Source organism: Peromyscus californicus, unplaced genomic scaffold, assembly GCF_007827085.1.
Source record: "Peromyscus californicus insignis strain IS unplaced genomic scaffold, ASM782708v3 Scaffold_6__1_contigs__length_162567912, whole genome shotgun sequence".
Lineage (NCBI taxonomy): Eukaryota > Metazoa > Chordata > Mammalia > Rodentia > Cricetidae > Peromyscus > Peromyscus californicus.
Genome location: NW_026294584.1, coordinates 103,920,406 through 103,948,225, shown reverse-complemented (window position 1 = coordinate 103,948,225; position 27,820 = coordinate 103,920,406). Strand labels below are relative to the sequence as shown.

General features: G+C 45.9%; 1 protein-coding gene across 4 annotated transcripts in view; it reads left to right on the top strand.

Moving 5' to 3' along the window:
• The window catches only part of Kbtbd12 (kelch repeat and BTB domain containing 12), a 73,662-nt gene extending 52,665 nt beyond the window's left edge, over positions 1–20,997 (top strand). For all 4 annotated transcript variants that reach the window (XM_052721246.1, XM_052721243.1, XM_052721245.1 and 1 more), the window contains one exon: positions 18,171–20,997. In XM_052721246.1, the coding sequence (XP_052577206.1) occupies positions 18,171–18,364 (194 nt within the window). In that variant the 3' untranslated portion in view covers positions 18,365–20,997. The remainder of the gene's footprint in view (positions 1–18,170) is intronic.
• The last annotated feature ends 6,823 nt before the right edge of the window (positions 20,998–27,820 follow it).

Here is a 27,820-nt window from a genome sequence, read left to right as displayed (position 1 = left end):
GAGCTGCGCAGGGGGGGGGGGGGGGTTAGTTGGGAAAGAATCTCGCCATCAAGTTGTACAGGAATGATTGGATAGACACATGCAAAAGAGTGAAACTTAGACCCCTTCCTTACACCATGTCCAAAGATGAACTCAAAAAGGATTAAAAAATGTAGATGTAATGGTAAAACTACCAAGTAGGCATCTTTGTGGCTTTGAAATACAATGAATAGGCAAGTTACTCTAAAAGCATTTAAAGAAAAAAGACAACCGACAGAGTGAGAGAAAAATTGTAAATAATATATCTGACATATAAGAGACATAGCTAGACTGCATAAAGAAATCTGACTCAATAACAAAAGGACAAATCAAGTTTTAAAAATTATTTCTTCTAATTTTGGAGATAATATAATCACATCATTTCCTCCTCCCTTTCCTCCCTCCAAACCCTCCCGTATACCCTTTCTAAATGCATAAATACCCCGATCACTCTGTATAATGTTACTTGTATGTTTTCAGGGCTGACCATTTGGTATCAGTTAACCAGTTGGTATGTTCTTCTTCGGGGAAAACTCCCCCTCCCAGCATTCCTCAGTTGCCTGTAGTTCTTGGTGTAGGGAGGGAGTCACCAATTTGCTAATGACAAAGAACCTGAATAGACCTTTCTCCAGTGTATGTAAACCAATGGCCAAGTGCTGGACACCATCAAAACCACAATGAGGTCACACTTCATCCCCTCCAGAGTGACTGTCACAAAAGGCTAGATAATAACAAGTGTTAGCAAGGTCTGGGGAAGTCAGATCCTCATACCCCACTGGTGAGGGCATAAGTGTGCTGCTGCTGTGAAACATGGCCAGCACTTCCTTAAAGGGTTAAACCTCCAGTGGCCCACATGACCTAGCAGTTCACCCCTAGTGCACCCGTAAGGGACTCCAACTCCATTCCCACACAAAAGCTCATGTGGGAGGTCCTCACTGCAGTGTTGTAACAGCCCAGGAAAAGGCAGAAGTGGTGTGTGGCGGCTGGGGACCAAAGGACGGGGGCAGGGGAGTGACGTCACACTTTCTCCCTGTGGGTACTTCAGCTCAACTCTTGAGTGTCAGACCCCAAAGCTGACCACTTAGGAGGGAGGAGAGGGTGGTAGCTCTTACTTTTTCCTTTAAAATAAGCATTAGTGCATATAATTCATACAACATTCACTCCCTAAAAGCGAAAGAACAAACAATGGGGTATGTTTTTTAGCATATTCACTAAGTTTGTGTGACCACCCCGCCATCTAATTTCAGAACATCATCAACCCCCAAATAAACCCTGCACTTTGCAAGGGAAGAGGCAGAAAGAACTCATCCCAGAGATGAAGCCTGTGGTGGCAGACGACACCTAGTGGCAGACACCCATTCCAGCTGTAAGAATGCCCAAAAACTGTGACCCTAGGAGGGCAGGTGATTCCTTTGCCCTTGCTTGGTACCCGTGAATCCTGCTTTTCAAGGAACCATGTGAGCTTGGAACTTGGGCGTTTTGTGAAAACCTTGAGCTCTTAGAAGACATGAAATTCAGTTCCTCGGGGTTTTCTGGTGCAGGACCCCACATCCCCACTACAGCACAGACAGCTGCTCACTCCCCAGCGTTGCAGGGCAACTCTGCAAACATGCTAGGGAGCAGACCTGCCGCCGCATCTCCATTTCAGCCCATCCCTGGCTGCCTAAATTTCATCCAGAGTCCGAGCCTGAGGTGCTCTCCTTTCAGCTCACCAGGGCATTTGTACAGTCAGCCGCAGCTGGCTTCCCAGGAACCCAACGCTCCCACCGCAGTTCCATTCCTTCCACATCCTTCCTTCCTTCCCTGGGAACTGGAAAGGCTTCCTGATTCCCTATCTGCCCTGCAGAACCTCGAGATAATGTAAAAATGGACATTGAAAATGTTCACACAGTTTAAAAACAAAGATAGGGAAAGGGGGAAAAAGGATTTTTTTAATTAATTAGACCTAAACTCAAGCGTGTTAATATCACAACAAATATAATAGCCAAAACCAGGGATTTGAAAACTGTAGCCTACCTCTGGTAGATCTAGTTCACTGTGTTTTATAAATAAAATTTCACCAGAAACTGAGTCTGTTTACTTACATATTGTTTCTGGCCATTCTCTTGTCTGTGGTCTAATTAAATTAACTAAAAGACTAAATAAACTGCATCTAACTATATGCTGTCTACAAAAGTCAGATTGAGCTGGGCAGTGGTGGCGCACGCCTTTAATCCCAGCACTTGGGAGGCAGAGCCAGGCGGATCTCTGTGAGTTTGAGGCCAGCCTGGGCTACCAAGTGAGTTCCAGGAAAGGTGCAAAGCTACACAGAGAAACCCTGTTTTGAACCAAAAAAAAAAAAAAAAGTCAGATTGACACTGGGTGTGGTGGTGCACCCCTGTAACATCAGCACCCCAAGGTGAGTTCAGAGGATTGTGAGTTTGGAGCTAGCCTGCACTACATGATGAGACCGTGCCTCAAAAACAAGAAAAGAAACTGCATGTAAACATAACTGCACCAGATCCAAAGTCAAAAGATGAACTGGGCGGTGGTGGCACAATCCTTCAGTCCCAGCACTCGGAGGCAGAGGCAGGCAGATCTCTGAGTTCAAGGCCAGCCTGGTCTACAGGGCGAGTTCCAGGACATCCAGGGCTACACAGTGAGGCCCTGTCTCAAACAAACAAAACAAAGTAAAAGCCAAAGGACGAAACTGGGAGCAGTGGTGCACCTCTAATCCCCACACTTGGGGGATGGAGGCAAGAGGATCTGGAGTTCAGCATCATCCTCAGCTACACAGAGTGTGCAAGAAAGCCTGGGCCTCATGAGACCCTGTCTCAAACATGCAAAAGGGAGGTGTGCTGAGGAGATGGTTGTGTGTATAAATCTAACAACATACATTGAGGATCTGTGTTTGGGAAGAGCTAAACAAATGAGCTAGAAGAACCAAAATGATTTTTAAACCAGAAGATTAAAGTGAGTGTTCATCGTTTAATTTGAAAACTCAGTGTAAAGCCAGTCATTAACACAATTTGGGACTGCTGACAGGAAGTGGCTTAGTTGGGGTTTCTTTTGTTACAATGAAACACCATGACCAAAAAGCAAGTTGGGGAGGAAAGGGTTTATTTGGCTTACACTTCAGCATTGCTGTTCATCTCTGAAGGCAGTCAGGACAGGAACTCAAACAGGCAGAGACCGTGGAGGAGGCTGCTTACTGGCTTGCTCCACATAGCTTGCTCAGCCTGCTTTCTCGTAGAACCCAGGACCACCAGCCTAGGGGTAGCACCACACATAATGGGCTGGGCCCTCCCCCATCAACCACTAAGAAAATGCCTTACAGCTGGATTTTATGGAGGCATTTTCTCAATTAAGGTTCCTTCTTTTCAGATGACTCCAACTTGTGTCAAGTGGATATAAATCTATCCAGGACAAGAAGGACACAAAAATGAATTTAGAAAAAAAATCAAACATCCATAAACAGACCCAAACAAATGTGGCAGATTCTTTTGCTTTCCTTTCCTTTGTTTTGTTTTGATACAGGATTTCATCGTGTAGCATGGCTAGCCTGGAACTCGATATGTAGACTAGGATAGCCTTGAATTTACGGAGATCATCCTGCCTCTGCCATTCAAGTTCTGGAATTAAAGGCATGCGCCACAATTCCTGGCCAGAAAATTGACATTTGAGGAGCATGTGGCTAGTGAAGTAAGGATGGTGCTCAGGATTGATATTGGGGAGCTCAGTGGCACTTGTTCCCAAGCCCAACCACCTGAATCTGATAGGTGAGAGAGAACCAACTCACACCCAACAAGTAAAGACACAAAACCCTGAAATAAGTACATGGATATAAGATTGGCACAAACTCTTCACCAAAGTAGACCAACACACCTGAAATAAGATGTGCAACACCATTTCCTTGGGAAAATGTGAATCAAAGTCGCCACGAGATACTGCCAACTATTTGAAAGGCTAAATATGTGAAGATTTATTTGACAAGTAGGTCTTGACCTAATGAGAATGTTAAACAAAACAGACTCATACATCCTGGTGGGAATGCAAATGAAACAGCCACTCTGGAAAACAGCAAAGCTAAAATACCCTTACCCTGTAACCTGGTGCATGTGCCTGTCACTACCCCGGAGCGAGAAGAACGCTGACACAAGAACTTGTGCATGAATATCTTTCAAGTTTTAATTTCTAAAGCTGAGCAACGCCGTGGTCCTTAAGGACATGAACAAAGAAGCAAGTTTCGGGAACTTCACAGGGAACAGCACTCAGCAGAGCAAAGAGCACACCACCTGGAGCTACCACAGACCCACATGAGCTGCCATGTTGGTGCCAGGAGCCGAACTCAGGTCCTCTGGGAGAGTAACTGCCCAGCCGTCCCTCCAGCCTGTTTTTCTATTTTAATTCATCTGTGCAGCTTAATAGAAACAGTCCAAGCTGGACATTGGGGTACATGCCTTTCATCACAGCACTCAGGAGGCAGGGACAGGTGGAGCACTGTGAATTCAAGCCAGCCTGGTCTACATAGCAAGTTTCAAGCCAGCCAGGACTGTGTATGAAACTGTCTCAAAAAACAAAAACAAAACCTCACCATGTTCAATACTCTTATAAATAAACTTAGAAAAGCTAAGAATGTGTTTAAAGTTCATTAATGGGATACCAATTGTCCCTTGATCAAAAATAATTTTACAGGTGTATTCTTTCAATTTGATGAAATCCTTAACCAATTAAATGCATGGTCAAAGCAAGAATGCTGGCACATGTTCCTATCTGTGTGGTCCCTAACTTGTGTGCTCTATGGGATCACGAAGAGCCTCCACATGAATAGGCTGTCACCTGCTGGTCATGCCTGTCCTGATGCTCCTCTTGCCCGCTCTGTCTTCCTGAGCCAGAGTCAGTTAATTTGTTGCTTTCATGGACAGGCAGCTTCCTCGCCACCAGAAGAGCAGGTCAAATCCCTGACTGGGAACAAGCCAAAGTAGCCTGGTCTCTTCACTATTTATTCACATACTCAGTAGGCCAGAGCAACACGGGCAGTGAGATGGCCCCTTCCCCTCTTCAGAGTCATTCATGTACAGGACAGAATGTAGAGCACACCACACAGTGAGATGGAAATTGAAATAAACCTATGCTGTGGTTTTGGTGTAAACAGCTTTTCTCAGGCTTCTATATATGACAACTTGGTCCCTGGCTGCTGGGGCTGTTTTGGGAGGCTACGAAACTTTTAGGAGGGAGGGTCTAGATGGAGGAAGAGGGTCTCTGGGGAGCAGACCTGCTTTCAGCTCTTTCCTGGTCTGCTACACATGAGCAGAGCAAGCCACCGCTCATCCCGCCACCATGAAGCCGTCCGCCACCATGCCTTCACAACCATAACAGACTATGTTCCCTCAAACCCTAAGCTTAAAAAAAATCCTTCCTCCTTAAATTGCTTCCTGTCAGGTATTTGGTCACCGCAGTGACAGCAGTTACACAGAACAAGGAACTGAATAAAGGGAACATAAGCATGGAAAAGGTGAGGCGTGCCTTACATAAATTGGTGTGACATGTCCCCAGTAATGTTCCTATGGGGCTGGGATGGCTCAGAACTTAGCAGTGTGCACTGCTCTTTCAGAGGACCTGAGTTCAATTCCTAGGACCCCAGTCAGGCAGCTCACAATCACTTATAACTCCAGGGGACTCGACATCCTCCTCTGGCCTCCGTGGGCACTGTTCATACCCACACACAGACAGATACACATGCACATAATTAAAAAATAAATCTAAGAAGGTTTTAAATAGTAACACTATTCCTATAATAACAAACCAGCAAGTTAGCATTTTACTGATGGGCAAATCAGTGGAAAACAGTGTACAGTCCCCCAAATATTGTTTCCAGTTTTCTGATTGCATTAAAGAGTAAATCTAGATGAAAATGGTCCCCAGTGTTTCCACTGAAGTACCTCCCAGAGCACAGAGCACACCCCAAAAAACATGGGGTGCATCCTAGGGCAGTCTGCCACATACACGGACTTTCATTCCTCAAGACTCAAGTGCACATTCATCTACTCCCTGGTGTAGCTGAGCCCATTTCCTGTGAGACAGTGTTCTGGAACCGCTGGCTGCTGGAGGTGTGGTCACGGCTCGCTGACTCCTTCAGGGAATATGATGCTGCTGTATGTGGTGCATCTATTTTTGGGGACTAGCTGGATTGAAAAGAGCTGACATGGGGTTCAGCCTCCTGTTCCTTTTCCTTGTTAGTGTGATGATATTTCATCCTAAGTAGGTCAACTCAAATGCCAGCCCCGTTCCTTGTTTCCCGAGCCCTGAGCTTAGAAGAGTAGCAAGAGCGACACCAAGAGGACAAACCAAGCTGCCCAGGCAAGCTGGTGGAAATGGTGACAACCTGGAGTCACACAGAAGGTGTGTGCAGGGCACCCTCCTTCTGAAGAGAAGCCCGTCTGGTTATCATCTTTCTCTTATGATTGATACGGTGATTTTTATTCCATGTCAATGAAGTAACAGACTCCTAGAAAAAAATGGCAACACACACATGGTTTTTAAAAATAACACGAGGGCTGGGTGGTGGTGGCGCACACCTTTAATCCCGGTACTCAGGAGGCAGTGGCAGGCGGATCTCTAATTGGAGGCCAGCCTGGTCTACAAAGCCAGTTCCAGAACAGCCAGGGCTACACAGAAAAACACTGTCTCCAAAAGAAAAAAAACCAACCAAACAAAAAACCCAGGAAACACACACACACACACACACACACACACACACACACACACACACACACACACACACACGGAAGATGGGGGAATGAGTCCAGTAAAGACAACCAAAACTGACTGCCTTTTTTAAGAGGTCTGCCTGCATTCATCTGAAGGAAAACACAGAGACCCTCTTCCCAGTAAAACAGAAGCAAACCAGAGCTTGAGTGTGGCCGTGCTAAAAAATGCATCCCAAGACAGTCACCATGAGAAGGAGCAGTCACTTCAGGCCCATAAGAGCTGTGCTAGGCTCCTGTCGTGCTGGCCCCCTCCTCTTCTTGCTGAGGTGGTACAACGCCCCCTCTTCCTGTACCATGTCCCACAGCCCCAGGGTTGGGCCCAGGCGGTCTCTCCTTTCCCCCACTAAGAAGGGGACACAACAGTGATATCAAGGGGCGGTGCTGGCATTCTGGCCCCAGCGCCCCACAGTCTGTGAGCTGCTGTCCTCCCAGCAGACCTCACTGTGCCACAGCCTGCCAGATTGTTCGTACCGCACCCAAGCCCTGATGAGCAAGCCCTTTGCACTTAACTCATCTCTGAAATATGGAAAGCAGGAACACTGGAAGCTGCAGAATACGGGAGTAACTCCATTAAGATGGATGGACTTGAAGATGCCTTTCTCAGAAACCCAGAGATCAAGTTGCTAGAAACTAGAGCAAAAAGATTTAGATTTGAGCTGTCCAACAAGACCGTTAATAACCACGTGTGACTATTGTAATTTTTAGTTTAAGCTAATAACAATAAAACTAAAAAATGAGTTCTTCAGTCTCACTACAACAATCCAAAGCGCTCGACATCACACAAGCCTGCCTGTGTTGGCCAGCACAGGTTAGAGTGCATCCCTGAGCACAGAAAGCCCCATGTGGAGCACTGTGACAAAGATAAGGACTAGAATAAGCTTAATGCAGAGAAAGGTAGGACCTATGGCAGGGCACACGCCTCTAACCCCAGCACTTGGGAGGCAGAGGCACTCAGATTTCTGTGAATTTTGGGTCAGCCAGATCTACATACCAAGTTCCAGACCAGCTGGAACTACACCCTCTCTCAAAACAAACAAAAATATAGAACCCTACACTGACCAAATAAAGGATGAATTCCTGTTGGACACTTGAAGAATATACATGTTAACAACCGTAATTAAAGCAAAAGAAAATTTCAATGTATTTTCCAGAACAGAAGTTATAGAAACTGTATGCCTGTCCACAATGCAATTAAGTTAAAATTTAAAAGCTGTTTAGATGGCTTAGGGGCTAAAGAAGCTTGTCCTTGTCACCAAGACTGACAACCTGGGTATAATCCCTGGAAACCATATGGTGGAGAGAGAGTCAACTCTTCACACACATATAAATATATTTTGTTTTAAAATTTTTATTGTCAAAGGATAGACAAACACCAATATATTCATACTCATAATTCAGCTTTTTTTCCTTTTTTGAGACAGGGTCTCACTATGTAGCTCTGGTTGTCCTGAAACTCGAAAAGTAGGTCAGGCTGGTCTTGAGCTCAGACATCTGCCTGCCTCTGCCTCTGCCTCTGCCTCCAGAGTGCTGGGATTAAAGGTGTACACCACCATGTCTATCAGCTTAATGTTTTTTTCCTGAGACAGGATTTCTCTGGATAGCCTTGGCTGTCCTGGAACTTGCTTTGTAGACCAGGCTGGCCTCGAACTCAAAGACATCCACCTGCCTCTGCCTCTGCCTCCTGAGTCCTGGGATTAAAGGCGTGCACCACTACCACCTGGCAATCAGCTTAATTTTTTAAAATTTAGTGTGTGTGTGTGTGTGTGTGTGTGTGTGTGTGTGTGTGTGTGTGTGTGTGCACAATAACCATAGAGGCAAGAAAAGGGCATCAGATTCCCTGGAGCTTAAATTACAAGCAATTGTGAGGCACTAACTTGGTACTAAGAACTGTACCAAGTTGACTGAGGACCCAAGAGTATACACTCTTAACTGCAGAACCATCTCTCCAGCCCTCCACTGGAAAATCGTAAACATTCTAAACAAGTCTTGAGTTAAAACAGCATTCACTTTGAAATGTCAGACTGTGGAGAAATTTGAACCATAGCCGGAATCTTCTAGGTGGTTGTAGAGCACTCAGAAGAGACACTTGAAGGCATTATGTGAGAGGATATGAAAAACTAAAGGGAGTGAATTCAGCACCCGTATCAGGGGACAGAGAAAGAATTGCAAATAGAATAAGAGAAACTCTCAGAAACGGCTTTCAGCTTGGTGCAAATGATTCTGTCACACTTTTGAAAGTTCTTGATTTGAGGTCAGAAGTCCAATGTGATTTCCTGCTTTCCATGCAGCTAGTATATTCACTGGGATTTCACAAAGATAATAAGGCCTCCCCAATTCCCAAGATTGAGAAGTATATCTAATTAGCTTCTAATTAGGGTCTCTGCTGTAAGCCCTTCCCAATTCGATCAGAAATTATAGTATATAAATTCAATCAAAATCATACTAATTCTTCCTTTCTGTTCTGAGGATTAAACCAAGGGCCTCATGCATTCTAGGCAGTTCCTCTACCACTGAGCTGATCATCAACCCTCTTTTTTTTCACTTTTTATTTGGAGATAGGGTCCCACTAAATCGACCAGGCTGGCCTTGAATAATACAGTCATCTTGTAGACTAAGGTAGAAAAGACCAATTATCAGCTAGTGATGTATTCTTTTATTTAGTGACTTACTCAAAGCACTACTTGTACTGTCTATTTGCCAAGCATGACTTCACTTGTGTCCTGGACCAGAATGACCTGGAGGAATAGCTGGAAGAGTGGGCCCTTGCCCTTAACACCCTGCTGACTGCCGTGTGCGCTTCTGTAAAATCCTGCTTGCTCGGCCACAATACTTTGTGGTTTTAGAGTGTAAAATGAGAATACACTGGACCCTTCATCAGAGCCCTTCAGGAGATGTCCTGGCTGCGGTCCACTGGTGGCATCTCCTCTCTTCCATCTCACTGGTGTCAGAGTGCTTATTTCAGAAAGATTCCCCTCACAGTCACTCCAATAGCCACGTCAACTAGTTTGTCATTTTTTTTTAGTTTGTCATTTTTATTTGTGCTCTAAATATGGTTTTATTTTCCTTCTCTTTTTGTTTTGTCTGTAGTGCTTTTAAAGAAGTGTAAGAACCAGGCCATTTCACTCATCCATACTCCAGCAGCCATCTTTGACTGGATGTATTAACTCGCCTCATGCTACTGTCGCGCGCGTAACGATCAACAATGTTGCTTGCTATCAGTGATGCCCCTTCCACGCCAGGTTCCAGGTGGCATCAGGAAGCTTCTTCGTGTGTTTATTCACATCCTGATCCTGCTGTTTGCTCTTTGATAGTGAAATCTGAATTTAGTTGTGTTCTGGGCGGCTACACACTTTCTATAACTTCTGCTCTATTGAGATTTTCTTTTGCCCTAATCCATCGTTAGTTAATGTGTACACTCTAGAAATGTTCAGGTGGGTGCATACTTAGATTCATTTGGCACAGGGTTCTGTGTTTCTGTGATTAAACTTATTGATCATGCTATCTAGCCCCCTCAGAACAGTGTTACACAGTGGAGTTGTGTTTGCCAAGGGCTGTAAAACCGTAGGCAAGTTAATTAGCTTGTCTGAACCTCTTACCTTCACTATGAGTGGAGAAAATGGTGAATGTTTCTTAGATGGTTGTTCAAAGGACCAGTTGATTTTCTCAACAGTTAATGCAGCTACTAGTGTTAAATAGTCATTTTATTAACCTCAGACAACTTGCACAAATGAAAGTATTTGTCCTTATATGAATTTAGTCTTGTGGGGTTTTTGGTTTTTGTTTTATTTATTTATTTATTTATTTATTTATTTTTTGGTTTTTCGAGACAGGGTTTCTCTGTGTAGCTTTGCGCCTTTCCTGGAACTCGCTTTGGAGACCAGGCTGGCCTCGAACTCACAGAGATCCGCCTGGCTCTGCCTCCCAAGTGCTGGGATTAAAGGCGTGCGCCACCACTGCCCGGCCTTGTTTTATTTTTTTAAAGGCAAGATCTTGCTCTGCCCAGGCTGGTACTGAACTTCTAGACTGCAGTGATCCTCCTGCCTCATTCTCTATACCACTGTGTCCTGGCTAGCTTTAAGTCAACTTGACAACTGAAAGGAAGAGATCTCAGTTGAGAAAATGCCTCCCTAAGATCTGACTGTAAGTTATTTTCTTAATTAGTGATCACTGGGAAAGGGCCCGGCCATGGCGGGAGGTGCCATACCTGGGTTTGTGGTTCTGGGTTCTATAGGAAAGCAGGCTGAACAAGTCATGGGAAGCAAGGCAATAAGCAGCTCCCCTCCATGGCCTCTGCACCAGCTCCTGCCTCCAGGTTCCTGCCCTGTTTGAGTTCCTGTCCTGACTTCCTTCAGTGATGAACAGTGCTGTGGAAGTGGGGGCCATATAAAACCTCTCCTCCCCAAGTTTCCTTTTGGTCATGAGTTTTGTTCCAGCCATAGAAACCCTAAGATAGACTGCATCCAGCTTCTCATTATTCGTTCATCAGGACAACTTTTAAGTTAGTTGTTTGAACCTAAAATCCCTCCAGTTTGAAAGTATTATTTAGATGATCTCAAGATAGTAAACAAAAAGCATCAGAAATACCCCCAGAGGGAGAAATGGGAAGTGGGTGGTCACTGGGGTGTGGAAATTCTCTACCCTCAAGCCTGACAAACCCCAGATCTCAAGATAGCCGTGACCACTGAGCCATCCCAGTAACATTAAAGTGGGGAGCACGTGTAACCCTGTGGAGATCTGGCTACCCTGACAAACAAGGAAGACATCAGCCAGCAAGAGAAGATGGCTGTGGGACTTGCAGCCCTGCTTTCTCTATGAGAAAAGAGAAGACAGCCAAGCATGGTGGCATGGACCCATAATCTAAGTACCTGGGAGGCTGGGGCAGAAGAGGTTTAAGGCCAACCTGGGCTACACAGTACTAGTCCAGCGCAGGGCTGTATCAAGCACACATGCACACACACAAGAAACATGCTAAGATGAAAGAACTCATGAAACAAAGCATCAAAATGTGATGTCAGCACCATAGAAAGGAGAAAATATACTAACGTACAAAGCAAAGGTCAGGGCACCTGTGTTGAAGGCAGAAAAGTCAAGTGTCTCCGACTCTTCTGGGTGTGTGTCCCTGTAGACCCATACCTCTTGCTTTGTCCTTTCCTATTACTTGAATCTGTAGCATCCCCCGTAAGCTGTATGTCAAAGGTTTGCTCTTCGGTTTGGTGGTGTTGGGAGGTGGTTAAACCTCTAGGATACATAAGGCCTAATGGTAGATCTTTCAGTCATTGGGTTGCACCCTTCCCAGTTTCCCAGTTACCCTTGGAGGTGACTGTGAGACCCTCCTTCCCAGATCCCCAGGTACCCTTGGAGGTGTCTGTGAGACCCGCCTTCCCAGGTACCCTTGGAGGTGTCTGTGAGACCGGCCTTCCCAGATTCCCAGGTACCCTTGGAGGTGTCTGTGAGACCGGCCTTCCCAGATTCCCAGGTACCCTTGGAGGTGTCTGTGAGACCCGCCTTCCCAGATTCCCAGGTACCCTTGGAGGTGTCTGTGAGACCCGCCTTCCCAGATTCCCAGCTGCCATAAAGTGAACAGCTTCCTCCACCCTGTGCCCCTACTACAGTGTGCATCACCATCAGCACCCAGTCCCAAAATAATGGGGCCAATGAACAGTGGATAAAACCTCAAAGACTCAGCAAAATAAACCTTTATTCTTTAGAAATTATTTGCCTTGGGCATTTTGTCATCGCTGACTAACAATGATAAAAGCTGACTAACAATCCTAATGACTATTCTGCTTGTCTTTTAGCATGGACGCAGCAGGGATGAGACAAGGGTGTGTGCATTAGGAATACAGGCAAAGCTTTCATAGGGCTCCATCTTGAAGAATACAGGCAAAGCTTTCATAGGGCTCCATCTTGAAGAATACAGGCAAAGCTCTCATAGGGCTCCATCTTGAAGAATACAGGCAAAGCTTTCATAGGGCTCCATCTTGAAGAATACAGGCATAGCTTTCATAGGACTCCATCTTGAGGCTGAGAAGGAGTTGGCAGCAGCCTGAAGAGGATCAAGCTGATCCTCAAACAAGGGAGGATGCAGGCCATTATGGGTTCTGGGATTGACTAATGAGCAATCATCATCTTGCCTAGAGGCCATCAGGTGCTTAAGGGCACAAGGGTGGGGTAGAACTGAAGGAGTCTGGGTGCTTCAGCTGCTGGGTCCGTGAGCCCAGTTCCAGCGGTGATCAGGGACCACCAGATCTCGGAAAGTACCTAAGCTGATGTGTTCTACAGCCACCTACGTCATAGGTGTTCTATACAGTACACCCAGTGGGAAACTAAGGCATATCACTCATCTGTGTGATCCCCAAACAGTGACCTTTAATCAGCGGGGGATAAGTGAGTGTGGAGGGTTTATTCAGATTTTCTCTCAGCAGCCGTCTGTTAGCGTGGGGGAGGGGGGTGGACTGCAGACTCCTCATACGCTCCAGTCCTCAGATGACAACAGTTTGCATAGTTTGCACACCTCTGTAAACCTTGCATCAGGACCTCTTAAGCTTTCCCACTTGCAGCATTCTTCACCCGAGATTTACATGACCCTAGGTACAGGTGCCTTAAAAGGGCGCACAAATCAAAATGCATCGACAGCAAATCATGAAGACATCTATTTAAAATACTTCTTTGGTGTACATATAATTTTACCATCTATCATTAAAGATTAAGGCAAATTTGTTTATGAGGTGGATGTGCTTGTCTGGTTTTGCCCAAGCATTGATGCACAGGACATAGAGTGTACTAGGTATTTTTCTCGTTGCTGTGGTCAAATGCCTGACTAAAGCAGCTAAGGAAGGAGAGAAGGGTTTGCTTTGACTCCTGGTCCAGGGGCAAGTCCCTCAGTCAGCCCATGCTCAGCTGCCTTCCTCCTTTTTATTTGACCCAGGGCCCCTTCCATGGGATGCTGCCACTGCATTTTGAGTAGATTCTCCCACCTCAACCAACCCAGTGTAGGAACTCCCTCACAGACGTGCCCAGAGGTTTGTCTCCTGGGTGACTCTAGATCCTGTCAGTGTCAATAGGCTGACAATATTAACCACCACAGAGAGCATCTTCAACATTTTGTAGCTAAAATTCGAATTTCATTTTCATCAGTACCAAGAGTGGTATTTTGCATAAACACATAGAGCACAGTGACAGAAGCATTCTGAAATTGTTGGAAATTTTATCCCAATCCCAAACCAAAGTTCATTTAGTTATTTTTTAATGAAATTCAAGTCAGCAAATAGACAGCCATTTTTGAAATCAGATAGTGATAGTGTAACACAATACAACCCAAAGACATCATGGATTTGAGTATTATATGTTGAGGAAAGACAGTAGGAAAACAGGAAAAGTCTTTGTGTTCCAAATTAAACACTTGGGTTTCTGTAAGAGCAGAGATTTCAGGCTGGAGCATTGGTTCAGTGACTGAGTACTTGTGCTCTTGCTGAAGGCCTGGGTTTGAGTTCCAGAACTCACCGAGCAGCTCATAATCATCGTAACTTCAGTTCCAGGGGATCCGGTACCTTCTTCTAACCTCCACAGGCACCAGGCACACGCGTGGTGCCCAATACACATAAAATAATAAAATAAGCAAATCTTTAGAAATTAGAAAGGAGTAGAAGTGTTTTGTGTGCAGTAAAAGCGGTGAAGTTTCTGCAAATGATGACACACGCCTTCGATCCCAGCACTTGGAGGCAGAGGCAGGGGGATCTCTGTGAGTTCGAGACCAGCTGGTCTACAGAGTGAGTTCCAGGACGGCCGGGACTTGGGGCTACATAGAGAGACCATGTCAAAAAAGAAAGGAAGGAAAAGGGAAAGAAAAAATAAAGAAAAGATAGAAGATAAGATTTTAAAAAAGCGGCCGGGCGGTGGTGGCGCACGCCTTTAATCCCAGCACTCGGGAGGCAGAGGCAGGCGGATTTCTGTGAGTTCGAGGCCAGCCTGGGCTACCAAGTGAGTTCCAGGAAAGGCGCAAAGCTGCACAGAGAAACCCTGTCTCAAAAAACCAAAAAAAAAAAAAAAAAAAAGATTTTAAAAAAGCAAAAAGAAACCCCTGCAGTTCCTAGCACGCAGTACACAGGCTTGAATCTGAGCCGAGGTGTTTTAGGTAGTATGGTTGATGAATGCAGAGCAACTGTTGTGTGTTTAGAACCAGGACCGTCAGGAGGTCACAGCGCCACACAGGTGAGCATGGCCAGCAAGGTCTCAGATGCAATGTGCATTTGATTTTGAACTATTTGCTAGTCCTTGGGCATTTATAAGATGCTTGCTGTTGCCAGAATTTTCAGAACTGGCACATGTGGAGACCTGACCCACAGTCTAAGAACTGCCTCTACAGTTCGTGTATGAGCTAGTGCATTATAGAAGCGATGCAAACGGTTCTTACAAGAGAACCATCTGCATGCTCACACAGATAAATGCAGGTGCCTTCTTTGCATATTTTACATCCAGGGATGGTCAGGTTCACAGATGCAGAACCAGTGGACATGGAGGGCCGATGTGTTCATAGTCAAGCCGATTTTTGGCATGTGCCAGGCACTGCTCTTGAAGATCACAGATGATGTACATGCAATCACATGTGACTTTTGGGCCCATCCTCTGAGAACATTACAAAGAATGAAAAAGAGGCACAGAGCAGTGGTACATTATCCCAAGTCACGCACTTTCCAAATGGAGGATTCACCGGACATACCTGTCCTCTCTTGCTTCTGCATTAGTTAAGCTCCTTCAGTGTAAGCCACACATACGTCCTCAGGTATCTTTGTGCATTGGATTGGAAGGGTGCCTGGGCACACGGATCCAGGGATGAAAACCACAACCCATCTGGCCTCAGAACAGACTAGAGCAGTTCCTGAGCTCCATGTTCCAAGCACATCAGAGAAGCCTAGCCCAGTGCCTTTCTGGATTTCAACCCTGTGCCCCACACTCAGACCTATCACTTCTCCCTCTGCTGACTTCTGCCTGGCGCTCCTCAGCCTTCTGTTCAGTACAATCTTCACTTGAGTACTGCACCTGTGAGGATCTCCAGCCGGGGTCCAATCTACAAGCAGGCCTGAGTGAGAAATGGGGATATGCCTGCCTATCTGGACTCTCCACCCCTGGAGAGCTGAGGCTCCACAGGGCTTGTCCTAAGTGCATTCATCCTCAAGCTTTCTGTATCCATTTCCTCTAGCTTAGACATAATACATTTTGAACCTTCTGACTTTGATGTTCACCGGGGTCAGTGACTTTTTCTTAAAGGGCCAAGTAGTAGAATCTAGGTAATGACCCTATGGATTCTCAGCCACACATGACTTGGCTCCTTCCCTCCAGGTTAAAATCTCAGAAAGAATGAACACAGTTGACCCAGCTCACTTTCTGCACCAGTCCTTGGTGCCCAGGCTACAAATCAGTTCTCTGTACCCTCGAATCCATACCCACCCAGGAGCTATCAGCCATGACTGCATGGATACACATGGCCAGCAGGCTGCCCTTCCAGGAAAGGCAGGCAGCCCCAGAGGCCAGCTGTGGCTTGACAGGCATGCACTGAGGCCCACTGGGCAACCAAGTGCAGGCTTTATAGCAGATGTGTAGACTAGTAAATGGAAGAACAAGGGACCAAACAAATGCTTGGAGATTAAATAACTTGATTTTTAGAAAAGTATTTGGGATGCGGGTGTAGCTCAATGGAGCCTTGCCTAGCATGTGTGAGGTCCTGGGTTCTAGGACTCCCCAGCACCAGTGAGTGAATGAAGGAATGAACGAATTAATGACTAAATAAAGCAAGACAGCCTGCATTTTGAATTTTTGCTTTCATCGCCACCTGCTGGCCAGAACTGGTATCAGGCTAAAGTTCTGTTGTAGATGTTTCCTTGTATTTAGAAAGAACCTTTTTCTAGGAAAAACGTAGTTTCTTTCTTTAAAAAAAGTTTGCTATTCTAAAATTAACATTTTATTTATAAGATAGTTGTGTAAATTTTTGTTTGTATTTCGTATATTTTACATGAAAACATTTTAGAAGAAGCAAAATTGGTATTTTCACCAAAAAAAGGAATAAAAGACAGGTATTTTAAATATCTTTACATAATTAAAGAATATAGAAAAATCAATATGAAAATATTAGGGGAATGAAGAGATGTATCCGGGCTTAAGAACACTCGTGGCTCTTGCAGAGGACCTGAGTTCAGTTTCCAGCACCCACAGGACAGCTCATAACTACCTGTAACTTTAGCTTGGGGGATCTGAGAGTTTCGTCTAGACTCTGTGGCTATGCACACACATATACACAAATAAAGATAAATCATTAAAAGTCGACCAAACAAAAAACCTAGACAGTAGTAGACACCTGATGGGAAGCCTAGCCTGTGCCTGCAGGCCTGCCTTCCACTGCGTGACTGTCTTCACCACGACACTGAATGGTGTGCCTTGTTCCCTGCCTCTGGGACATCGTTACACTGGGCTGTTTTCCTCCTACGGTTCCTCCTGGCCACGCCTAGCTGACCATCGCAGAACGACGACATACAGAGCACAGGGCATCTATCCCTGCACTTCGGCACCCGCACACTTGCCCAGTGTGGCTGCATCTATCTTCTTCTGCCTGCATAAGCTCCTGTCAGGCAGACCCCTCCAGAAAGTACGGCTCTGGAAGTTACTGTGACCGCCCATTGCAGGATTGTGGACCCCTGCTGTTATCAGTTCAGAAACACTGGGGCCTCTACGGACAGGTCTTCCAAAACCCCGCCCACATCTTTCTCAAGCCCCCTTTACTAAATTCTCAAGTTGCCTGGGGTTCTCATGCTGTCTGCTTCCTGTCCACATCCTGGCTGAATGTCAGTATCTGTCCAACTATATGCCCAGGGAAGGCGATGGCTGGGTCAAAGTCACACTACTCAGGCTGTGCTTCTTCCTCTTGTGCATCCAAAATCAAGACAGTTCCACAGCAACAGAACATCCTTCCAACATGAGACAAGCACGTATTCTATCATTTTCATTTTATGTGTATGTGTGAGTGTCTACCTATATGTATGTGTACCGTGTGTGTGTGGTGTCCCAGAGGGCCAGAAGAGGATGTTGGATCCTCTGGAACAGGTAGTTGTGAGCTGCCCCGTGTGGGTGCTGGGAACTGAACTTAGGTCCCCTGCAAGAGCAACAAGTGCTTTTAACTGCTGGACCACCTCTCCAGCTGTGCTGAGACAGTTTTTTAATGTGAGCTGCATGGCAGTCTTCTTTAAATTCTTAACTATCAGGACACATGTTCCCTGTGTACCTTTTCAGTGGTTTGTTGATTAACCCTTGGCCCTCAAAGAGGATGCAGTTAGATAGAGTGGTGACAGCCTCTGAGCTTAACACACTCACGTTTTTTTTTCTTCTTCTTCTTCCTACTTTGCTGCCTTTCAGATCGCCATGAGGTTATCTCCAAAGAAATTTTGGAGCTGGACCCTTGGGAGAACCAGTGGAATGTTGTTGCCATCAACGTCCTCATGCATGACAGCTATGACGTCTGCCTGGTAGCTAGGATGAACCCCCGAGACCTCATCCCACCGCCCTCAGATCTGATTGATGAAGGTGGTGACCACAGAGGGCAAAGATGAGGGTCTCGCAGCTGGAGGAGCCATGGCCTGGCAGCCAGGCCTCCGAATGCAAGACCCCGCATACTGTGTGGCGCTGACCTTCTCACTGCATGCATAGCAGCCCCTGTGTAAAGATGTACTGAGCAGTGACAGGGGTGGGCGGCACAGGGTCTTCCCTTAGGGGCATCCCAGCCTAATGAAGTAGATAGGGCAGTGCAGAGCGGATGGCGAGGGTTCATGTGAGTGGGACAGGGAGCGCATGGAGGGCAGCACCCTGCTCTGCTGGGGACCCAAGAGCACTGCCGAGCAGACCCACGGGTGCTTCTGATGATGAAATTGTGGGAGAGGCCAGTCAAAGGCCCTAAAGTAGGAAAGCTGGTGCATGTCTGGGACATCTAGTCCAGCCTGGTCACACTGCTCGCACACAGGATTTGTCACTGAGAGAATAAAGGTTATAACTGGGTGACCAGTGCCGAAAGAGGAGGAGCGTGGGTCTGGGCCTGGATAGAGGAGCCATCTTCTTGGAGCTTTGCCCCAGCTTAGTCTATTAGAACTGCCCTGACCTACAGCAGCAGTGTCCACTGTGTGCCAAACGTTCGGACCTGGAACCCAGCTCTGTTGCCATGGGCCACAGTGAGCAGAGCATTCCTGAACACAGAGGGGCCCCTTGGGGTTAGTACCGAGTGTCTAGACTGAACTTGCCCAAGGCCTCTGCCCAGCTCTCAGCTTTACAGGACCTTCCTCAGGTCGAGGCTGGCTGACACAGCAGGTCTAAGTATGAGGACCCAGGCTCTGAGTGAGGAGAGAAGAGGCACCTATTGGCTACCTGCTGCCTCTTTCAGATCCCTCTCCTGGCTGGGAGGGTGAGCTGAAGCCTACTTCAGCCCAAGCAGGGCACAGTGAGCTCCCCGCCCCCCGGATATATTAGGGGTGATGTGCAGTTACAAGTGGAAACTCGTCTATTTTGCCTCCATTCATGTTTCCGGATGCACAGCAGATCCATCGGGTGGCTGTTCTCCAATCACTTCACCAGAGCTCCTGTGTAAGCAGGGTGGATGCCCTGGGCTCTTCTGGAGAAGAGCAAACCCTGCATGGAGCGTGTGTTCTCCAGGTTCCAACCTCTCCCTGACAGGAGAGCCAGGCTCAGTCAAACTGGAGCCACTGCAACTTATTTCTGACAGGTGGGAACTCTGGGGGTCCAGCACAGGTGTACCCCCAGAAGGCTACACTCTGGGAGACAGAGACCATGTCTACCTCTCTGAGGTCACCCCTTAAGTCGCTGTAGCAGTACCTCACACATGGGTGGCGTTTTGGGTGACCGGAATAGACAGCATGTCTAAGCTAGCTCTCTGAGCCTGTCTGGGACTTCAAGTTTCAGTGTCCTCATTCTGCCCCCTAGTGGAGGGTAGTAATCTGAGGTTTCCTTTTCTCAGGCAAAGCAGAGCTGCTCCTCAAATTGGCAGCCAGGCTTGGGAGAGGTTCTAAGGGGTCTCTGCCACCCCACCCCAACCCACCCCCGATCCCCTTCCAGAATCCCTGTTCCTGCTCACCCACCTGGGCATGTTAGAAGCTGCCTGTCACCTGGATCATGGGCTGCAGTGGCTTTATCTTCTGAACACACTGGCCAGGACCATGGGCAGAACTTTCCAAATCTTACCTTCCTCCTATACAGAATGGGAAGGAAAACCCCATATCCTTTGCAGGGTTGGTGTGTGCAAGGTTGTAGTGAGTGAGAAAATGCTGAGTGGAATGCTGGGTTAAACACAAATGCCATGAGCAGGCTTTAGCGGCTGGCCTTCTTACTGTCGCCATGGTCAGGGTTTCCCAGGACAAAGTGCAGAACAGAACCCAGGGCTTTGGGGAGTCTCAGACTTAGGGAGAAAAGTGACTGCATCTAAGTTGGTTCCAATGTCTCCTGTGCTTGGCTCCTTTGGCAGTGAGGACTCCCTTGGGTCTGCAGCCTCTTGAGACCATAAGTAGATGCCTCCAGGGCATCATCAGGTAGTGAGAGCCATCCTGGGCTAGGACACCATTGCTGCCAATGCTAGGGAGTATGAGAAGAGAACTTTCCAGGGAATGCTGGGCGAGGACACAGGAAAGTGGCTGGTCTCCCTGGAGCAGACAGTCCCAGAGCTGGAGGAGAGGCAGGAGCTGGGAATATTCTCAGGTTTACTCCTGGCAGGTGCATCCAGGATCTCAGATGTCTGGCATGAACTCCTTTTGTTCTACACTCAGAACCCAGAGGACAGCTTGCTGGCTTTAGTGCTCACTTTCAGCTCGGGGCCTCTCCACTGATTTTCCTATTTGTGATTCAAACCAATCCGCTCTGCCCTCCTGGAGAACTATTGTTAGAGATTCCATTTGGACAGACCTTCCTGTTACCCCTTCACTGTCATTGAAGGTCTTCTGACACCGCAGAAGGCCCCTTATAAAATGTCTACTACTGGGGCTTCTTATCTTTGTGACGCAGGATTGCTGGACGCTGAGCGAGGAAACACAATGGGGAAGTAATTTGGATGCTGGGCTGATAAAGGACTGCAGCTGTCAGCCTCACTGACTCAGTTTGTGCTCAGCAAGAGGCAGCATTGTTCTCAGGCTGACTTTATAATGAAGAAATGCTCTGACTGCAGACTTATAAAATACATTTTTGCTAATAAACGATTGCCTGCATTTTGGTTTTCACATTGTGGGTGAGTGTAGGTTTCGGTTGAACAAGAGTCCCAGTGCCTGGTAAAAGTGGTGTTCTCAGAGCGGGGAATGCCATGTCAGAGAGTGAACATCCAGGACAGAGGCAGGTGGAGAGATGGGCAAGGGGCAGCAGGTGGCCTGCTTCCGGGCAGTGCAAGCTCTGGCCCTTCTCTTCACAGCTCCTCATTCTACACAAAGCAGATGCGCAAACACAACCCCCTTCCCCACCCTCTTGAGACAGTCTTACTATGGCCCAAACTGGCTTCAATTTTGCAATTCTCCTGCCTCTGCCTCCTGAGTGCTGGGCTTACAGGCAAGCACCACCACTCCAAGCTATAAAGTCTCATCTCATGAGGAGCAAAAGCCAAACTCATCTCAGTAGGCAAAAATGCCAAGAGCCCACATTCCCGTGGTACTATACAACCTCAGTGGAACAAGTTACCATGGATTCAGAGGCTTAAACCAGCACAGACTTATCCCCTTACAGTTCTGGAACTCAAGAGCCCTTGTGAATCTCAACGAGCTAAAATCCATGGTGGTGGGGCTGTGACTCTTCTGGAGACCCTTTCTGTTTCTTCCTCCAGAATCTGCTGGGCTATCTTGTTCTGAAGCCCTTTCCTCCATCTCCAGAACCAACAACCGCGTGGCCACGCCTGCATCTTCTCTGTCTCCCGATTCCACTTTTCAGAACTATGATTAAATTGTCCTGCCTGGACAATTCAGGGGACTTCTTGTAGAGGTCAACTAATTGGCAACCTTCAGGCCAGTGATGACCTTAGTCTCTGCCATATAACAAAATATATGCAGGTTCTGGCACAGATGTGATGTGGCAAGGGAATAATTTTTCTGCCTATCATACCCAAAATTCTTTATGTTACCCATACAATGATCCACACAAAACATGTAAATATCTGATTCCCCCACCTTCTCTTTCTCTGGTCAGGAAACAGGACAATGACAGAGGTATCAATACACATGCAGCATGTGTCCTAGGACCTTGTTTGCCTGTGAAGACACAGCAAGAGGTCACCACTACTCCCCAGAGGGCCTCTAGGAGCAGGGATGCCTGGAGCTTGCTGGGGGCTACTTCACACCCAATGAGGAGCCACCATAAATAAAACCCATATAGCAGAAGGGAAAAGTGGGCAGAGAGAGACGGGTCATGATGGCATTGCAGAATAACCAAATTAAATCATCCCCAAAGCCAGCCCTGCCTCTGGGTCTTTTCCAAGTTTGTTAACCAGCATCTCACATCCCATTGTGAACCATCCCAAGGCCTTTTAATAGTGAGTGGCACCAGGGAGGAGGGCATCGTAAGCAGGAAGTAGGGGTTCCAAAGGTAGGAGAGCCTAGTTGGGCAGTTGACTCTGGTCCTTGATTGGGCACTCAAGAGTTAAGTCATACCTATTATACCTGAGGATGGGGCTGAGCAAATGCAGCTGTCCAGTCCAGACACTTGCTGGAGAGACTCCACCTGCTGGAGCCAGTTACTACCTCATCAGACTTCATGAGTCTGTTATATGGGACCTACAATAAGACCCCAAGAGGCAGAGACACTCCTGTTGAAAATGGCCAATTGGAAAACAGAGTGGGGACTCCAGTCAGGGAAGCCAATAGGCTAACTGCAGATCTTCACTTCCCAGTCCTCTCCTCTAAATCCAGTCAAGTCTCATCTTCAGCTCTGTAGCAGATCAACTATGGCCTCCTCCTTCCCCTCCCCCCATGTTGGATGGATCACACATATCTTCCCCTTCAATCTTCCTCCCCGTAACTCATTACTTTATTCCAGCCCCCAGCTGCAACAGGCATTCCCTGGAAACCCACCAGCCAAGCCTGCCAGAGAATCAAGTAGGCCAGCAGAACAAGTAATGTGAGCTTCATGTCTTCACTCTCGGCTCCAAATCCAATCCCCAGTCTCACCCCTAGCTCTGCAGCAGACTACTTGTTGTGGTCTCCCCTGATTCCCAGGGAACTAAGCAGAGCCTGGTGGAACACTCTGCTTTCTTCCCTCCTGTGGACACCTTCAGCCTCCTCCCCTCCCCCACCAGCCCATCCCCTTTCATAATTGTCAGCTCCAAATACCTAGAAAAACATTTTACCCTGAACCCCCAGAGGCCACACCTATCAAACTCCCGTAAGAAGTCTCTACCAGGCAACATACAGCCACCACACCCTCCTAAGAATGAAAGAAAGTGACAGAAACCAAGGGACAAAACACCCAACAAAGACAAGACCAGATAACAGCACCTGGAACTACAATCATCCCGAACCCAAATGCCTAGACACCAGCATAAAAACACAATCCATAACTGCTGCGGGCCGCAGGAATATATCATAAGAACTCAGCTGGTTATGGCAAAGTCACTATCTGGAGGGATCAGGGAATTCCTCCAGAGGAAGCCAAATTCCAAGGAGCTTTTGTTGTTACTTGGTTTGTTATATATCAGCTGTCTTCTGTTATGAAAATCATGTGTGCCTTCATAGTTTTCCCAATTGACTTTTCCCTAAGAAGGGCTAACAGTGTGGACTGATCACTCTCTGGACATACACATTCCAGGTATTTGGAGAACTGCCTCAGGAAAGGATTTCTCTGGAATCAGATATCTCCCTTGGCCACTTTCAAGGACTAGCAGTAATAACAGTCCACATGCAAGTCTCCTGATTTAAGATAAATTTCACAAGGAGACACCACCTAGGTCAGGTGGATGTTAAGTAATAGCTTTACACAATTCAGCTCAGACCCTCCTTTCTTACAGCCTTACTAACTTTATAGACTGCTAACTCCTTACCTAACCACTTCTAGGAATATTTAGATAACCTTCTGCGCTGACAGCTATGCTCAGCCAGAACCCCAGTTCAAGCCTCCTTGTAATTATCATCATTGGCAGCATCCGGCCAGGTCCATCCCCAGGTGGAGAAGAGTACCTTATCAGAGATACCTCTGTACTCTCTAAGAACAGACTTAAGCATCCAGGCTACCTGTTTGAGAAGGCCTGGCGGATGTGCCAATTAAGCCTTACTTCCTCCTTTCCCAAACCTTACCTCTAGTGCCAGATCTCCCTTTAACTATCACCAAAGGCATCTAGCTGTACATGGGTTGCCTAGCGACTGAGCACACTTTCCCCCACCCTGCAGAAAAACGGCAGATAGCTTGGACAGATAGGAACCACAGGAAAAAAGAAGACAGTTTTATTTTCTCCCATTGACGTAGCAACTTATAGATTCTTAACATTTTCTACTAATCACATTTAAGACTATAGTTGAGCACATAAGAGTCCCTCTTCTTAGATATTACTCAAATTCAGTCTTTAGTTAATTCATTTCCCCATTGGTCACTTCCCTTTGGGGTTGCAAATGATAATTAACAGTTATTGCCTCTCAATGTGATTCTTATCACCCCTCCGTTTGACCCTGGAAGCCTGGCTTTATATACCAGGACTTCCAGGGCACAGAAGACAGAGAAGAGAAAAGAGTATGGAAGAACTAGATGGGTAAGAACTTGAGAGGAACAAACTGAGATGGGAAAGAACTAGGTTGAAGGGCTAGAGGAGAGTACTAGAGGAGTGAGATGGAAGATGAGGAAGAGCCAGATGGGAAAGTACTAGCTGGGTAAGAACAAGCTGAAAAGGACCTAGATGAGGCAGAGTTAAGATGAGAGAATTAAGAGAGAACTTAGAGGAAGCAGTAGATAAATATAGAGAGCAATCAGGCAAGAAAGGAGCTAGACATGAGAACAAAACTGAAGCTGTGTATAAAGGATGTTATGCCAGAGGAATTAAAGCAAGTGGACTATAGAGCTCGGTGTGCTGAAATTCTATTTCCTGAAAATAGTCCTCGCCGTTAGTAGTTCTCTCTCCTGAGCCCCTGGGATGTATAATATTAAGGCTGGTCCCTCTAGTACTATACAAGACATAACAATTGTAGTTGGGTGTTTTTTTTTTTCTCCTTTGACTCTTTGGGGGCCTGCCATCCAGCTCCCAAATAAACACGCAGAAACTTATTCTTACTTATGAATGCCCAGCCTTACCTTGGCTTATTTCTAGCTAGCTTTTCTTAAACTATTTTATCTACCTTTTGCCTCTGGGCTTTTACCTTTCTCTATTCTATATGTCTTTCTCTACTTCTTACTCCATTGGTGGCTGGGTGGCTGGGTGGCTGGGTGGCTGGGTGGCTGGGTGGCTGGACGGCTGGGTGGCTGGGTGGCTGGGTGGCTGGGTGGCTGGCCCCTAGCATCCTCCTCTCCTCCTTTTTCGATCCTCCCTTCTTTTTTTATTTATTCTCTCTGCCCGCCAGCCCCGCCTGCCCCTCCCTTGCCTAGCTATTGGCTGTTCAGCTCTTTATTAGACCAATCAAAAGGCAAAGTAACACAGCTTCACAGAGTTAAACAGATGCAACATAAAAGGATGCAACACATCTTTGCATCATTAAACAAATATCCCACAGCATAAATGAATTTAATGCATCTTTAAGTAGTAATCCACAACAAACAACCAGGACAGTGTGTCTCCACTAGAGCCCAGAAACCCACCACACTAGGCCCTGGAATTGCAACATAGCTGAAGCACAAAACACAGCCATTAAAACAGCCTTTATGGGTATGATAGAGGTCCTTAAAGAGGAAATGAATAAATCCCCTAAAGAAATCTGTGAAAACATAAACAAACAATGGAAGGAAATGAATAAAACAGTTCAAGACCTGAAAGTGAAATTAGAATCAATAACAAAAAACCAAACTAAGGGAAATCTGGGAATGAAAAATTTAGGAACTCAAACAGGAACCTCAGAGACAAGCCTCACCAACAGAATACAAGAGGTGAAAAAGAGAATCAGGCATTGAAGACACGAGAGAAGAAATTTATACCTCAGTCAAAGAAAATGTTAAATCTAAAATACTCCTGGTACAAAATATCCAGGAAATCTGGGACACTATGAAAAGACCAAATCTAAGAATAATAGGAATATAGGAAGCAGAATCCATTTCAAAGGCACAGAAAATACTTTCAACAAAATCATAGAACAAAAATTTCCTAACCTAAAGAAGGAAATGCATATCAAAGTACAAGAAGCATACAGAACACCAGAAAAGAATTTCCCTTAGCGCATAATAATAATCAAAATAGTATAAACATACAGAACAAAGAAAGAATATTAAGAACTGCAAGGGAAAAAGACCAAGTAACACATAAAGGCCGACCTATTACAATTACACCTAACTTCTCAGTGGAGACTCTAAAAGGCAGAAGGGCCTGGCCAGATGTTCTACAGACTCTTAAGAGACCACAGATGTCATCCCAGACAACTATACCTAGCAAACTTTCAATCACAATAGATGGGGAAAATAAGACATTCCATGATAAAACCAAATTGAAGCAATGTCTATCTACAAATCCAGCCTTCCCAAAGGAAAATTTCACTTAAAGAGGTAAACCACATCCAAGAAAACACAAGGAATAAATAATCCATGACCAGCAATTCAAAAGAGGGGGAGCACACATAACACTACACAACAAAATAACAGGAATCAACAAACACTGCTCATTGATATCTCTCAAGACCAGTGGTCTCAATTCCCAATAAAAAGACATAGACTAACAAAATGGATGTAAAAACAGGATCCATTCTTCTGCTGCACCAAAGAAACACACCTTAACATCAGGAGGGACATCATCTCAGGATAAGAGGATAGGAAAAGATATTCTAAGTAAATGGACCTAAGAACCAAGCTGATGTAGCCATTTTAATATCTGACAAAATAAGCTTCAAACCAAAACTAATGAGGATAGGGAAGGACACCACATACTCATCAAAGGAAAAAGTCCACCAAGAGGACAGTGCAATTCTTAACATCTATGCACCAAACACAAGAGCACCCATGTTTACATAAGAAACACTATTATAGCTTAAATCACATACTGACCCTCATACATTGATAGTGTGAGACTTCAATACCCCACTCTGGCCAATGGACAGATCATCCAGACAAAACTAAACAGAATTGCTGGAACTAACAGATGTTATTAGCCAAATGGACCTAGCAGATATTTACAGAACATTTCACTGAACACAAAAGAATATACCTTCTTCTCAGTACCTTATGGAACTTTCTCCAAAATTGACCACATACTCAGGTAAAACAAAACAAGTATCAGAAGATACAAGAAAATTGAAATAGCACCCTATATCCTGACCACCATGGATTAAAGCTGGATCTCAACAACAACAGAAACAATAGAAAGCTTACAAACTCATGGAAACTGAACAACTCACTACTAAATGAAAAAATGAGTCAAGAAAGAAATTAGAGCCAAGTGGTGGTGGCGCAGGCCTTTAATCCCAGCACTCGGGAGGCAAAACCAGGCGGATCTCTGTGAGTTCAAGGCCAGACTGGTCTACAGAGCAGGATCCAGGACAGGCACCAAAACTACACAGAGAAACCCTGTCTCAAAAAAAAAAAAAAAAAGTAAGAAAGAGGGCTGGAGAGATGGCTCAGAGGTTAAGAGCACTGGCTGCTCTTCCAGAGGTCCTGAGTTCAATTCCCAGAAACCACATGGTGGCTCATAAACATCTGTAATGAGATCTGGTGCCCTCTTCTGGCTGCAGGCATACATGCAGGCAGAACACTATGCACATAATAAATAAATAAATCTTAAAAAAAAAAAAGTAAGAAAGAAAGAAAGAGTAAAGACTTCCTAGAATTGAATGAAAATGAATACACAACATATAAGACACAATAAAGGTGGTTCTAAGAGGCAAATTCATAGCACTAAGTGCTACATAAAAAATCTGGAG